General features: G+C 41.1%; 1 protein-coding gene across 1 annotated transcript in view; it reads left to right on the top strand.

The window, feature by feature from the left end:
- LOC132816433 (TBC1 domain family member 8) overlaps positions 1-15,577 on the top strand; it is a 112,617-nt gene that overhangs the window by 95,476 nt on the left and 1,564 nt on the right. The window contains exons 14-19 of the mRNA XM_060826009.1: positions 3,514-3,612; positions 5,448-5,516; positions 6,031-6,271; positions 6,467-6,532; positions 13,544-13,633; positions 15,285-15,382. Coding sequence (XP_060681992.1) covers positions 3,514-3,612; positions 5,448-5,516; positions 6,031-6,271; positions 6,467-6,532; positions 13,544-13,633; positions 15,285-15,382 — 663 coding nt within the window. The remainder of the gene's footprint in view (positions 1-3,513; positions 3,613-5,447; positions 5,517-6,030; positions 6,272-6,466; positions 6,533-13,543; positions 13,634-15,284; positions 15,383-15,577) is intronic.

Here is a 15,577-nt window from a genome sequence, read left to right as displayed (position 1 = left end):
GTTGGAGAACTTTTGAAATAAATTTTAGTATTTTGCTTTGTGCCATATTTTAATTATATAAATCTATTAATGAATCCACAACAAAAATCTAAAGTTCAGCCAAACACTGAAACAGCGTGACCTTGATCACGTTGAATGGGTTTGCTCAGTTGGTGACTAGTACCACACCCGACACATCGTCTGAGTGGTCTGTGAATTATAAAATTTATACAATTGGATTTCTAATTTTTTTTTGTTCTTGGGTGTTTCAATTTATATATAACCAGCAGCACATCTCAATGCTTTAAAAGAGATCAAAGTTACTTAGTACAACAACTGCTGATAGTTAACTTTATCAAATTGTACTTAGCCAATGCGCAAATTTAAAGCAAGAGCAAAAGTTACGTGTGGAGATGAAAATGAGATCAATCTCCATGATTTTTGCTGCCTTAAAGATTCTCTTTCCAAAGTTAAGCGTTTGAAGACTTGAACTCGGATTCAGCAGCTATGTTGGCTTCAGTAGTCAAATAGTTCCTCTGAGAGATGCTCTGAACAGAACAGGCCCTGGGGGTGAGTGAGTGATGTGTGCTTCACTTTAATGGCACTGTAGGTTATAGCCTTTGGTAGCCTCGTTCATTACAGGAGAATTTGGGCACTGCTCTTTCTCTCCCTTTTGAGAAATAGTGACTGATTCAATTTATTTCTCTTAGGGTATCTGTACAAAATCAGAGCGATTCTTTTAGAAGATTTGTAGTTCAGGTTGATTATAAGTATGTAAGTTTACAACAGGATCTTGACCAGATGGGCTGGGAAGTGGCAGATGGAGTTTAATTCAGATAAATGTGAGGTGCTGCATTTTGGGAAAGCAAATCTTAGCAGAACTTATACACTAAATCCTAGGGAGTGTTGCTGAACAAAGAGACCTTGGAGTGCAGGTTCATAGCTCCTTGAAAGTGGAGTCATAGGTAGGCAGGATAGTGAAGAAGGCGTTTGGTATGCTTTCCTTTATTGGTCAGAGTATTGGGTACAGGAGTTGGGAGGTTATGTTGTGGCTGTACAGAACATTGGTTAGGCCACTGTTGGAATATTGCATGCAATTCTGGTCTCCTTCCTATCGGAAAGATGGTGTGAAACTTGAAAGGGTTCAGAAAAGATTTACAAGGATGTTGCCAGGGTTGGAAGATTTGAGCTGTAGGGAGAGGCTGAACAGACTGGGCTGTTTTCCCTGGAGCTTCAGAGGTTGAGGGATGACCTTCTAGAGGTTTACAAAATCATGAAGGGCATGGATAGGATAAATAGACAAAGTCTTTTCCCTGGGGTCAGGGAGTCCAGAATTAGAGGGCATCGGTTTAGGGTGAGAGGGGAAAGATATAAAAGAGACCTAAGGGGCAGCTTTTTCACACAGAGGGTGGTACGTGTATGGAATGAGCTGCCAGAGGAAGTGGTGAAGGCTGGTACAATTACAAATTTAAAAGGCATTTGGATGGGTATGTGAATAGGGACAGTTGTGGGCATTTGGATGTGGGCCGGGTGCTGGCAGGTGGGACTTGATTGAGTTGGGATATCTGGTCGGCATGGATGGGTTGGACCGAAGGGTCTGTTTCCGTGCTGTACATCTCTATGACTCCAAGTTAGCTTGCTGAGCTGGAAGATTTGTTTTTAGACATTTTGTCACCATACTAGGTTACATCATTGGTGAGAGTCTCTGGTGAAGTGCTAGTGGTATGTCCTGCCTCTTTCTTTATAGGTCTTGGTTTCTTAAGGTGGGTGACGTCATTCTTTTTTTCAAGGGAAGGTAGATAGGATCTAAATTGATGTGGTTATTGATGGAGTTATAGTTAGAATGCCATGCCCCTAAGAATTCTTGTGTGTATCTTTGTTTCGCTTGTCCTAGGATGTGTGTGTTGTCCCAGTCATAGTGGTGTCGTTCCTTGTCTGTATGTATGGAAACTAGTGATAGTGGGTCATGTCTTTTGGTGGCTGTTTGGTGTTTGTGTATCCTGGTGGCAAGTTTCCAGCTTGTTTGCCCAATGTAGTGTTTTTTACAGTTCTTGCATGGTATCTTGTAAATGACTTTAGATTTGCTGGTGGTATCTAATGGATTGTTTAGTTTCATTAGTCACTGTTTAAGTGTGTTAGTAGGTTTGTGGGCTACCATGATGCCTAGAGGTCTAAGTAATCTGGAAGTCATATCTGATATGCCTTTGATGTAAGGTAATGTGGCTATATGTTTTTGGTTGCGTTGTCTATTTGTTTGGGTTTGTTTCTGAGGAAATGGCGGATTGTGTTTACTGGATACCCGTTTTTCTTGAAAACCTTGTATAGATATTTTTCTTTGCTTTTTGTTGCTGTTCTTGGGTGCTGCCGTGTGATGTTTCAATGAGCTACACTGTCTTGATGCAGCTCCATGTGTGTGCGCTGGGATGATTGCTTTTGAAGTTCAGTATTTGGTCTGTGCTTGTTGTATTTCTATAGACACTGGTTTGAAGCTCTCCATTGACTGTACGTTCAACTGTCACGTCTAGGAATGGGAGTCTGTTGTTGTTCTCCTCGTCTTTTGTGAATTTTATGCTTGTTTGATATTGTTGATGGAGTTGTATGTTGCCTCTAATTTATTCCATTTTGTGATGACAAAGATGTCATCCATGTAGTGGACCCAAAGTTTGGGTTGGATAGACAGGAGGTCTGTTTGTTCAAGTCTCTGAACTACTGCTTCTGCAATGAACCCTGATATTGGGGATCCCATGGGTGTTCTGTTGACTTGTTTGTAGGTTTTGTTATTGAAGATGAAGTGGGTGATGAGGCACAGGTCCACTAGTTTGAGGATGTTGTCTTTGCTGATGAAATTGTTGCTGTCTGGTATTTATTGTCCTGGGTTTCCTAGTAGTGATGCCAGGTCAATTGTTGATTGATGTGAAAAGGGCTGTAACATCAAAGGATACCATTATTTCATTCTCTTTTATCTTGGTGTCATTGGTGTTCAGGAATTCTTGGGTGGAGTGAATGGAGTGGCGTGAATCTTCAGTTAGGAGTTTTAGTTTTTGGTGGAGTTCCTTGGCTAGTCTGTATGTTGGTGTATCAGATAGGGAGACTAGGGTTGGGGGGAGGGCCCAGGTTTGTGTATTTTTGGTAATCCGTAGAAGCGTGGTGTGTTGGACCCATCTGGTTTCATATTTTGAAAGTCTGTCCTGTTTAATTCTCCTGATTTTTAAGTCCTGTTAGAAGGGATGAATGTTAGAATGGTTGCTCACAGTCTGACCTTTCTATGCATTCCAACTTTGTTACTGTCCCAAAAACACTCCAATCATGCTTCCACGTTACATAGTGGGTTAGCCCAGATCAACGGCATGTTCACAACACTGGTAATGGACCTGGGAATATTTGGTTTCAGTACAGTGTATTTCGAGAGTTGAAAACTCATCTCCACCGCCTCTCCTCCTCTTGCTCTCCTTTTCTGCCCATTTATCTTGAATGCGAAAACTATTTTTCATTGCACACTAATTTCTTTTGAATCTGTTCTTATTGTACATTCAGAAATTTGGAGAGCTTCACGTAGGACAAATCGAGCAAATGCGCTGCAGACACAGAATACGAGTGCTACAGAACTTAGAAGATACCACTAAACAAAATGTGGTAAGTTTACACCATCAATTAGTGCAATTTAAAAGAAAACCAGAGTTGTTTTCCTTTATGCATTGCTTCTGCGATGATCATTTATTGAATATTTAGTCATTACAAAAGCAAATAAAAACTGAATCTGGCAAGTTACTGATCCATCAGTCTACACTTGCTCATGAACAAAGTGATGAAGTGTGTCGTTGACAGAGCTATCAAGTGGAATTTGGATAACAATAACCCACTCACTGATGCTCAGTTTGGGTCCTGCTGGATCACTCAGTTTCTGACATTATTGCAGCTTTGATTCAAACGTGCAAAAGAGCTAGGTTGGAGATGTGAGGTAGAAATGACTGTCCTTTGCATCAAGGAGCCCTAACAAAATGGGAGGGGATGGGGATGGGTAAGCCTCTTCTCTGTTTGGAGTCAGTCCTGATACAGAGGGAGGTGATTGTGGTTAAATGCCAGTGATGTCAGTTCAAGAACATCAGTGTAGTGGTTGCCTCCAACCATCTTCAACTGCTTCATCAATGACCTGCCCTTGCATTATAAAGTCAGAGCTGCAATGTTCACTGATGGTTCCACAGTATGCATTATTATTTGAAAACTCTCAGATATGGCTGTAGTCTGTGTCCATATGTAGTAAGAACTGGACAACATCCTGGCCTGGGCTACTCAGTGGTAAGTAACATTTGATAACAAAACTATCTCCAAAAGAGAGAATGTGACTTATTTTCTCTTAATGTTCCTGTCACTGAATCCTCTACTATCAAAATTCTGTGGGTTACCATTGAGCAGCAACTGAACTGAACTAGCTAAATAAATACTGTGTCCATGAGGGCAAGTCAGAGGTTAGGAACCCTTGTAGTGCGTAACTCCACCTCCTGACTCCCCAGAGCCCGACTACAATCTTCTAAGCACAAGTCAGGAATGTGATTGAATATACCCAGATGCCTGGATGACTGCAGCTTTGACAACATTCTTCACACCATCAAGGAATAAAGCAGCGCATTTGATAAGCACCCTGCCCATTCCCTAAAGCTTCACTCCTTATAAACCTGATGCAAAGTGGTGGTAATCTGTACCTACCTGAGGTACACTGCAGTAACTTGTCAAGGCTCCTTCAATAGTATTTTTAATAACCTACGACCTCGACATTTTTAGGACAAGGGCACAAATGTACGAGAAGGTGACTGTCTGCTCTCCATTTCGTAAGATCCGCAGCATATCTGATTGTAACCTCAAATTCCCACTTGCTCCTGATCATCTTTCACCCTTTCCTTACCAAGAATCTATTAACCTCTGCTTTCAAAATATTCGACTCTGCTTTGTTCTGCTGTTTCAGGAAGAGTTCCAAAGAGACATAGCCCTCATGATTCTCACTTTGCTTTTCTGACCAATCTCATTATTTCCTCCTTTATGCTTCACTCTCATTTGGTTACCATGAGGCTGATTAGTTGTCATTATCACTTCTCATCTCTGCCCAAACTGCTTCCACATCCTGTTTTTTCTGAAATCACATCATCCCTCCATTACAACCATTAACTAACAGAGTCAACACTCTACCTTTCCCAGCTTCCTGTCCTTCCTGAAGTACTCATCAATACCAGGTGCCAATCCATGTCATCCTGCAGCCTCTTAGATCATGCATTATCAGATTATACTAATTGTTGAACAATGGAGCTAAACTAAATTTAAAAAATATAAAGGATAAAACAAATCAGTTGAAAGGGACAGTTCATTTGAGTTTTTTAAGCATTCAGGACATTTATTAATGATTTTAAAAGTTGTTTAGCCTCTGAGTTAATGGAAGGCCATGGGGCTAATTTAACATCTTCAATATAATTTTGCAGCTTAGAGTTGTGGCACCAGACGTTTCATTTAGTACTGAAGGGCTCGGAGACCTCTATGACCTTTTCAAGGTGAGTTTTACAGGAGCTGGCAATTTTAAGTGACTCAACCACAGATGTTCAATTCTGAAGGTTAATGAGTTCTTCCTGAATCTTCTGTGTTTATAGTTCTATATGGACACCTTATGAAATAAAAATTGGTGGCATTTTCTTCACATGCATACTAATTCTGAAGTGTAACTAGGCCCTCTGCTAATGATACTTAGTTGCTCATAAGAAGGTATTCAAGATTGAGAGACCTGCTGTCATTTTTATTGTAGAAATTGACAAACTGTATGGATGCTTGGTTGGTTCCTGTTGGATTTACCTGATAACGTTTGACTGCAATGACCATTTCAGCACCTACAAAAGAGTGTCACTTGGAAAATAGCCTCTTTGGTAATGAATATGGAACTTCCGCAATGGGAACTGGCAAAAGAAAGAAACTGCATTGCAATCTTTAGTTAGAATGGAATAATTTGTAAAAATATATTCTAGATTCTTACTCTGCTTTTAAACTGTATATTTACCTTGTTTTTTCAACTAGAGAGAACATCTTTTAAGTTGTTACTGGGGTGGGAATGGCTCAGCAGTGTGGCATCATGATCCCAGCCTCCCATATCTGGAACAGTACAGAATAAATTGTTTCCAGTTCAGCAATCTCTTCTATCTTCTAAGCCCCTGGACGTGGGGTACCCATACAGATCTTCTAGCCCAGAGAACATTCCGCATACTCGATGAAAATGAAGATTCCCTAATTGACTTTAAAGAATTGGTCAGTTGTTTAGGTAACTACCTTTTAATCTCTCTCATGCAGAGTTAATTAATGTAGATATGTATGAACTGTCTGCTTAAAATCTTGGTATCATTTTGTGCTAGTTACAAAATATTCAAGCTGCAGAAATAGTTTGCTTTGTGTTGACGTACGGAGAATGCAGAAGAGAAGATCTTGATTGAATAAGTATTTTACTTTTATATCATAGAAATAATGTACTATGGAGACATCAGTGAAAAACTCAGATTGTTGTACAGGCTGCACATTCCACCAGGTAAAGTGATCCTTAAAGTTAGTAAATTTGATGCTGAAGTTGTTAAATGCACATCAGTGCAGTTAGTAAATTCTCCGTTTGAGTTTAAATTTTACACCTGATTTTTGTACTGCTTGCATAATATTAATGAGACGTTGGCTTTCATCTTATTTGTACTTGCTATGATTTATTAGTTTGTAAATATAGATGTGAACTTAAGATCCTCTAAATCTTTGCTTATCTTATCCTGTTCCACTTACCAATCACCTTTGTCATTGATTTTATTCATTCATGGGAAGTTGACATTGTTGGGTAAATTAGAATTTGTTGCCCAATCCTAATTACCCTTGAGAAGCTGGTGGTAATCGTCATTTTCTCGTCTTTCTGTTCTATTGGACGAGATGTTAATCCTATCTGTCCTCAAGTGAGTGTAAAACATCCAATAGTGCTATTATTAAGAATATAGGAGTTATTCCTGATTTCCTGGTCAACACTTATCCCTCAAAATACAATATTGGTTCATTTCCGATAACTGTTAATCATGAAAGGCAATAGTTGAAGCAAAAATTTACTTTGTTCCCCAGCTTTTCCTGAACTGCTGCAGTCTGTGTAGTGAAGTTACTCTTACATGCAGTTAAGTTTGGAATTGCAGGATTTTGACCCAGTGATGTTAGTTGAATTTGAAGTCAAGATGGTGTGAGATTAAGAAGAAACTTGTAGCTAGAGATGGAGCTATAACTGCATCTATTGTGTCAGAGGTTGCTGTTGAAGCACCTTTGGCATTTTATAGATGGTATGCACTGCACCCTGCTGGTGGAGAGAGTGAATGTATGGGTGTGAAAGGTAATGGATGTGTAATCAAATAGGGTTACTTTGGCTTAGAAAGTATTGCCATGCTTCTGACGTTTCTTGTAGATAATGGAAAGCTTTGGGTTTTCAGGAAGTGACTCACGTACCACAAGATGTCCACTTCTTGTTGAACATTTACATGTTCAATCGCCAGGATGCTGACTTCAGGAGATTCAGTAATGACGAAAACCATTGAACATCAAAGGGAATTAGATTTTGTTATTAGAATGACTCATGCCCAGCATTTATGTACCATAATTGCTACTTGCCAAATTTTGACTGTTGTCCAGGCCTTGTTGAATATGGGCAGTTACTGACTATCTGAGGTGGTGAGAATAGAACTCAGCACTCCAATTCTGGGAAGCTAATTGATGAAGCAGCTGAAGATGACTAGGCCTAGGACTTTACCTTGAGGAACTCCTGCAACAATAACAATATCAAAATCAGAAATTGTTAGAAAATCTCAGCAGGTCTGGCAACATCTGTGAAGAGAAATCAGAGTTAAGGTTTCAGGTCCGGTGACCCTTCCTCAGAACAGAGTTTCCAGTTCTGAGGTAGATAACTGGACCCGAAACCTTAACTCGGATTTGTGTGCACAGATGCTGCCAGACCTGCTGAGCTTTTCCAGTAACTTTTGTTTTTGTTTGATTCAGTTCTTTCAGTTTTACCCTGTAACAATATACTGGAGCTTGGATAATTGACCTTGAGCGAGTATAACTATCTTCCTTTATAGTATCTCTCCAGTTAGTAGAGAGTGCCTACTCTTCCTTCAATTCCCCTGACTTCACATTTACTGGACAGCCGTAACGTTGTCAAATGCTGCTGCTATGTTCTGGGTAGTCACTGTGACCACAGCTGTCTTGGTTTGGACCAAATTGTCATAACGATGAACGGTGTGTGTTGGTGAGCAGGTTATTGGAGAGAAATACTGTTTTAATAATATTATCCTTCATCATTTTATTGTTGGATGAATGTAGACCAATGATGCAGTGGTTGACCACATTAGATTCTACCCTGATTTTTGTGGGGAGGATAAGCCTAGGTAATTTGCTTCTTTGCCTATATTTATAATTGCATCAAGTTTTTAAAAAATCCTATCCTTGTGGTTAAATTCTTTCATTGTCTCACATGTCCTTATCTATCTCTTTTCATCCAGCCATATAATAGATATCCTTCCCCACGAACTCTGTTCCTCTAATTCTGGACTTTTATTGGCCTCTGGGTTTTCTGCCATCTAGTCTATGCGCCCCACCTCTAACCACCCCCCCCCCCCCCCCCCCCTCCCCGCTTCCTTTTGTCATCAGTGTTTAGTCACTAATCCTAATATCTACTCCTTTAGCTTATAGTCATATAGCATGGAAACAGATCCTTTGGTCCAACTAGTCCACACCAACCATGTTCCCAAACTAAACTAGTCCCACTTATCTATGTTCAACCCATCTTCCTCCAAACATTTCCTCTTCAGGTACTTATCCAAATGTCTTTTAAATGTACTGTGCCCATGTCCACTTCCTCTGGCAGTTCATACTAACCATTCTGTGCAAAATAGTTGTCGTTCATCTCCTTTTTACGTATTTCTCCACTCATCTTTAAAAAAATGCCCCCTGGTTTTGAACTCCTCCACATTAAGGAAAAGACCTTCGCTAATCAAATTATCTGAGCCCCTCATAACTATACAAAATTATGTAAAGTCACCCCTCCAACTCCTTTGCTCCAGGGGAAAAAGTCTCAGCCTATCCAGCCTCTTCTTATAAGTAAAACCATCCACACTCAGCAACATCTTGGTAAGTCTTTTCTATAGCCTCTCCTGTTTAATAATATCCCTCCTATAACAGGATAACCAGAACAGCACACAGTATTCCAGAAGAGACCACACCAAACTCCTGTACAACCTCAATATTAGATCCCAACTCCTTTTCTCAAAGGTCTGAACAATAAAGGCAAGCATGCTAAATACCTTTTTAACCACCCTGTCTACCTGTGACAAATTTCAAAGAATGATGTACCTGAACCCATTCTGGACTGCATTCTGGGGAAGGTGGGACCTGTACAAACAGGACGGGTTGCACCTGAACCAGAAGGGCACCAATATCCTGGGGGGTAGGTTTGCTAGCACTCTTCGGGGGGGTTTAAACTAATTTGGCAGGGGGATGGGATCCGGACTTGTAGTCCAGCAAGTAGGCTAGCTGTTTGTCAGGATGTCCAAGAATGTAGGGAGGCTGTGGAGAAGGTAGCACTGACAGGGAATACTTGCGGACACAGAGATGGGCTCAAGTGCGTATACTTCAACGCAAGGAGTATCAGAAATAAGGTGGGTGAACTTAAGGCGTGGATCGGTACCTGGGACTACGATGTTGTGGCCATCACGGAAACGTGGATAGATGAGGGACAGGAATGGTTGTTGGAGGTTCCTGGTTACAGATGTTTCAGTAAGATTAGGGAGGGTGGTAAAAAAGGGGGGTGGGGGGGGTGGCATTGCTAATGAGAAATGGTATAACGGCTGCAGAAAGGAAGTTTGAGGGGGATCTGCCTTTGGAGGTAGTATGGGCTGAAGTCAGAAATAGGAAAGGTGCAGTCACCTTGTTGGGTGTTTACTATAGGCCCCCCAATAGCAGCAGAGATGTGGAGAAACAGATTGGGAAACAGATTTTGGAAAGGTGCAGAAGCCACAGGGTCGTAGTCATGGGCGACTTCAACTTCCCAAATATTGATTGGAAGCTCTTTAGATCAAGTAGATTGGATGGGGCGGTGTTTGTGCAGTGTGTCCAGGAAGCTTTTCTAACTCAGTATGTAGATTGTCCAACCAGAGGGGAGGCCATATTGGATTTGGTACTCGGTAATGAACTGGGACAAGTGATGGGCTTGTTAGTGGGTGAACATTTTGGTGATGGTGACCACAATTCTGTGACTTTCACCTTAGTTATGGAGAGAGATAGGTGCGCACAACAGGGTAGATTTTACAATTGGGGGAAGGGAAATTACGATGCTGTAAGACAGGATTTGAGGAGCATAAGTTGGGAGCATAGGCTGTCAGGGAAGGATGTGGTGGAAATGTGGAACTTTTTCAAGGAACAGATACGACGTGTCCTTGATATGTATGTACCTATCAGGCAGGAAAGAAATGGTCGTGTGAGGAAGCCTTGGTTGACGAGGGAGGTTGAATGTCTAGTAAAGAGAAGGAGGCTTACATAAGGTTGAGGAAACAGGGTTCAGACAGAGCAGTGGAGGGATACAGGATAGCCAGAAGGGACCTGAAGAAAGGGATTAGGAGAGCTAAGAGAGGGCATGAAAAATCCTTGGCAGATAGGATCAAGGATAACCCCAAGGCATTTTATGTGTATGTGAGAAACATGAGAATGACGAGAACGAGTGTAGGTCCGATCAAGGACAGTAGTGGGAGATTGTGTACTGAGTCGGAAGAGATAGGAGAGATCTTGAATGAGTACTTTTCTTCAGTATTTACGAACGAGAGGGACCGTATTGTTGAAGAGGAGAGTGTGAAATGGACTGGTAAGCTAGAAGAGATACTTGTTAGGAAGGAAGATGTGTTGGACATTTTGAACAACTTGAGGATAGACAAGTCCCCCGGGCCTGACGGGATATATCCTAGGATTATGTGGGAAGCAAGAGAGGAAATTGCAATACTGTTGGCAATGATCTTTTTGTCTTCACTGTCAACGGGGGTGGTACCAGGGGACTGGAGAGTAGCGAATGTTGTGCCCCTCTTCAAAAAAGGGAATAGGGATAACCCCGGGAATTACAGGCCAGTTAGTCTTACTTCTGTGGTAGGCAAAGTAATGGAAAGGGTACTGAGGGATAGGATTTATGAGTATCTGGAAAGACACAGCTTGATTAGGGACAGCCAGCACGGATTTGTGAAGGGTAGGTCTTGCCTTACAAGTCTTATTGAATTCTTTGAGGAGGTGACCAAGCATGTGGATGAGGGTAGAGCAGTGGATGTAGTGTACATGGATTTTAGTAAGGCATTTGATAAGGTTCCCCATGGTAGGCTTATGCGGAAAGTCATGGGATAGAGGGAAATTTGGCCAATTGGATAGAAAACTGGCTAACCGGTCGAAGTCAGAGAGTGGTGGTAGATGGTAAATATTCAGTCTGGAGCCCAGTTACAGGTGGAGTTCCGCAGGGATCAGTTCTGGGTCCTCTGCTGTTTGTAATTTTTATTAATGACTTAGATGAGGGAGTCGAAGGGTGGGTCAGTAAATTTGCAGATGATACGAAGATTGGTGGAGTTGTGGACAGTGAGGAGGGCTGTTGTCGGCTGCAAAGGGACTTAGGTATGATGCAGAGCTGGGCTGAGGAGTGGCAGATGGAGTTCAACCCTGCCAAATGTGAGGTTGTCCATTTTGGAAGAACAAATAAGAATGCGGAATACAGGGTTAACGGTAGGGTTCTTAGTCAGGTGGAGGAACAGAGGGATCTTGGGGTCTATGTACATAGATCTTTGAAAGTTGCCACTCAGGTGGATAGAGCTTGTAAGAAGGCCTATGGTGTATTAGCGTTCATTAGCAGAGGGATTGAATTCAAGAGTCGTGAAGTGATGTTGCAGCTGTACAGGACTTTGGTTAGGCCACATTTGGAGTACTGTGTGCAGTTCTGGTCGCCTCACTTTAGGAAAGATGTGGAAGCTTTGGAGAGGGTGCAGAGAAGATTTACCAGGATGTTGCCTGGATTGGAGAATAGGTCGTACGAGGATAGGTTGAGAGTTCTCGGCCTTTTCTCGTTGGAACGGCGAAGGATGAGGGGTGACTTGATAGAGGTTTATAAAATGATCAGAGGAATATATAGACAGTCAGAAACTTTTACCCCGGGTACAACAGAGTGTTACAAGGGGACATAAATTTAAGGGGAAGGGTGGAAGGTATAGGGGAGATGTCGGGGTGGGTTCTTTACCCAGAGAGTGGTGGGGGCATGGAATGCGCTGCCCGTGGGAGTGGTAGAGTCCGAATCATTGGCGACCTTTAAGCGGCAATTGGATAGCTACATGGATAGGTGCTTAATCTAGGATATATGTTCAGCACAACATCGTGGACTGAAGGGCCTATTCTGTTCTATTGTTCTATTGAACCCCCTAGGATCCTATTAACTGTATAAGTCCTGCTCTTATTTGTTTCACCAAAATGCAATACCTCATTTATCCAAATTAAACACCATCTGCCACTCCTCAGCCCATTGACCCAATTGATCAAGATCTCTTCACAGTCTTAGGTAATCTTCTTCAATGTCCACTATACCACCAATTTAGGTGCCACCTGCAAACTTACAAACTGTGCCTCCTATATTCTCCTCCAAATCATTTATATAAATGACAAACAACAGTACTGATCCCTGTCGAACACCACTGATCACTGACCTCCAGTCCAAAAAGCAACCCACCACCACCACCCGCTGTCTCCTACTGTCAAGCCAATTTTGCATCCACTTGGCTAGCTCATCCTGGATCCCAAGTGTCTAACTTAACATCAAGGTTTTTTCCCCAGAGGGGCTGTAAAATGCTTTGGGACATTTGCTTCATGTAAAGTGCTAAACTAACAGTAAGAAATCTGCTGAGAAGCTGGTTTTTAAAAACGTGTGGCTTTGCATAGTATTCATTGCTCAATTACTTTTTTCCCCACTCACCCTCTTGATTGATGTGGTGTTCTGCACCGAGAGCGTCTTGAAGGGATGTTACTTAATTCCTTGCCTTCCTGGGATGTTCACTGGTGAAAAACTACTGAAGCATATTTAGGTTGTTTTGGGGAAAAGCACGAACTTTTTTGTTCTGTTATTTCGGTAGTTCCATGACTGCGGAATTTGGAGTCACAAATGGGCCAGATGTCCTTCGTTAAAGGACATTAGTGAATGCTTTTTATGATGAGCAACCATGGTTATGTAGTTGCTATGAAGCTAGCATTTTGATAAATTCAAATTTCGCCATCTGCTATGTAGGATTAGACCCAGAACATGAACCTGGGTCTCTGGATTACTGGTTCACTGACATTACCACTAATCCCCCCCACCTTCTCCTGAGTTTGTTTGGAATGTAGTCTTGTTTTGATATTGTATCAAAATATACATTTTATTAAGTTTCCACATATGTCTGTCATTTTCAATTATATGCAACACTGAATTTTAAATGGGGGTCGTTTGATTCATTTAAATTTATTCTTGCTTTTGTTTTCCTAGCCTATAATGATGATGACATAGATAACCTATCTCCTCTGAGGACCACCTTCGTTTCCAGCGTCCAACCTGATTACTTCAACAAATCAAACTGCAAGTGCATATTTACTCCTTAATGCAAAAAAAATGAAGTTTTTCTCTAAACTGTCATCCAAAGTTACGAAACCAAAATATTACTCGGTAACTCAAAATTACTGATGGGGAATCGTCTATACTTTCCAAATCATAATTCTCTAAATTACTTTTGTATAAAAGTGACTTATTTTGGATCCAGTAGTGTGTTTTGGAAGGACTGGGAATCAAGAGGAGCTGTTTGAAAATGCAGCCAGTTGCATAACCCTGCCAGACTGGCGCACAATGAATTTAAAAGAAAAACTCACCATATTAAACAAGAATACAGGCCTCTATAACTATCATAGAATTCCTACAGCATAGAAAGAGGCCCTCAGCCCAACTAATCCATACCGACCCGCTGAAGAGTAACCCACCCAGACCCAATTCCCCTATCCTATATTTACCTGACTACTGCACCTAACCAACACATCCCTAAACACTATGGGTAATTTAGCATGGCCAATTTACCTAACCTGCACATCTTTGAACTGTGGGAGGAAACCCACACAGACACAGTGAGAATGTGCAAACAGTCACCTGAGGCTGAAATCAAACCTGGGTCCCTGGCACTAAGGCAGCAGTACTAACCACTGAGCCACTATGCCACCCCCAAATACAGAAGAATGCGAGGCAGGGATTACTTGTAATTGACACAAGATGAAGGTTGATGAAAAAATGCTTTTAAAGCGACATTTGTGACAGAGCAAAGGCTGGAATTTTTATTCACTGGAACAACACGAACAACAAATAGCTTTGGCATCCAGGTATGGCCTGTGAAAGCATGATTTTATAGAAGTCTTAAGAATAACAAACCAGGTTCCCCTCGACTGCCTGGGGGTTCTTGCCAAGAATAGGACCATAAAACGTCGAGATGGCTGTTAGTATTCAAATAAATAGTGTTGTTGGGGTTGTATATTTCCAGTGTTATGATTGGTAATATTGGACAAAGATGCTAAAGCTGGCAGAACAAATATGCAAAAATAAAACTAGAGAATTTCCTTGAGCTCTCAAAATCTGGAGACTAACCTCATTGCCTAAAGATTTTTATAAATGAGAAGCCACCAGCAGAAGGACCATTTCTCTTTTCTAAACCCAACCTACTAATTGGCCCCTGACCATCTCTTTCCATGTAAGTCATTAAAACCTCAACTTTGCAGTTACCAATTAAGTTAAATGACTTATCAGCTGAGAACTTAAGTGACATGCTGTCTTGAAAATGTTTGAACTTACAGATCAAATTTGACTTTGACCTGTTTTTACTAAGAACACATTACCTCTGTAAACTGAAACCTAAAATCCATCCTTAAATAATTATTACAAACCTTTATCACAATCTACCTTAAAAACATATGGTCTACTTATGGTAAACCTGTATCTCGTGTTATTTTTATGTGGCTGGGGCTGTTGCCAACAATACCAGGTCTAATTTTGTAATGAGCATCTTTGAAATGGTGAAACCCCTTAAGTTAATCACAAAAGTGGTAATGTCTCTACCCTTGGGTTCAAGTCCCACATGCTCCAGAAATGTGCAATAATATCTCTGAACAGGTTGATTAGGAAAATGCTACACTGGTTAGTTTACACTTGGTGTATAGATGCGTGGACTAATTAAACAACTATTATTTAAAAGGTGGAGCAACCAATTACCGACACCAATTGAAAAAAATGCTTGAAGATTTGGTTAAAAGAAAAAAGGAAGCCACAAAAGATCTTCCGTTGATGAACCAGGTATGTTTGTCATTTAATTTTCAGAAATCTAAACCTTGTAAAAACAAAAGTAAACTTTTCTATGTAGGCAGTGCCAGGATACCTTTAACTCAGGGACAGTGGGGAGTGACAAGACTTGCACTAGAGGAGTGGGGGTGGCCACAAATACAAAACTGTTGGTAGTATCTGAAAAGGAATTTAATGTTTATGCAGCTA

This window comes from Hemiscyllium ocellatum, chromosome 6 (assembly GCF_020745735.1).
Source record: "Hemiscyllium ocellatum isolate sHemOce1 chromosome 6, sHemOce1.pat.X.cur, whole genome shotgun sequence".
NCBI lineage: Eukaryota > Metazoa > Chordata > Chondrichthyes > Orectolobiformes > Hemiscylliidae > Hemiscyllium > Hemiscyllium ocellatum.
The sequence above is the reverse complement of the archived record's forward strand: the minus strand, read 5'-3'. Positions and strand labels throughout refer to the sequence as shown.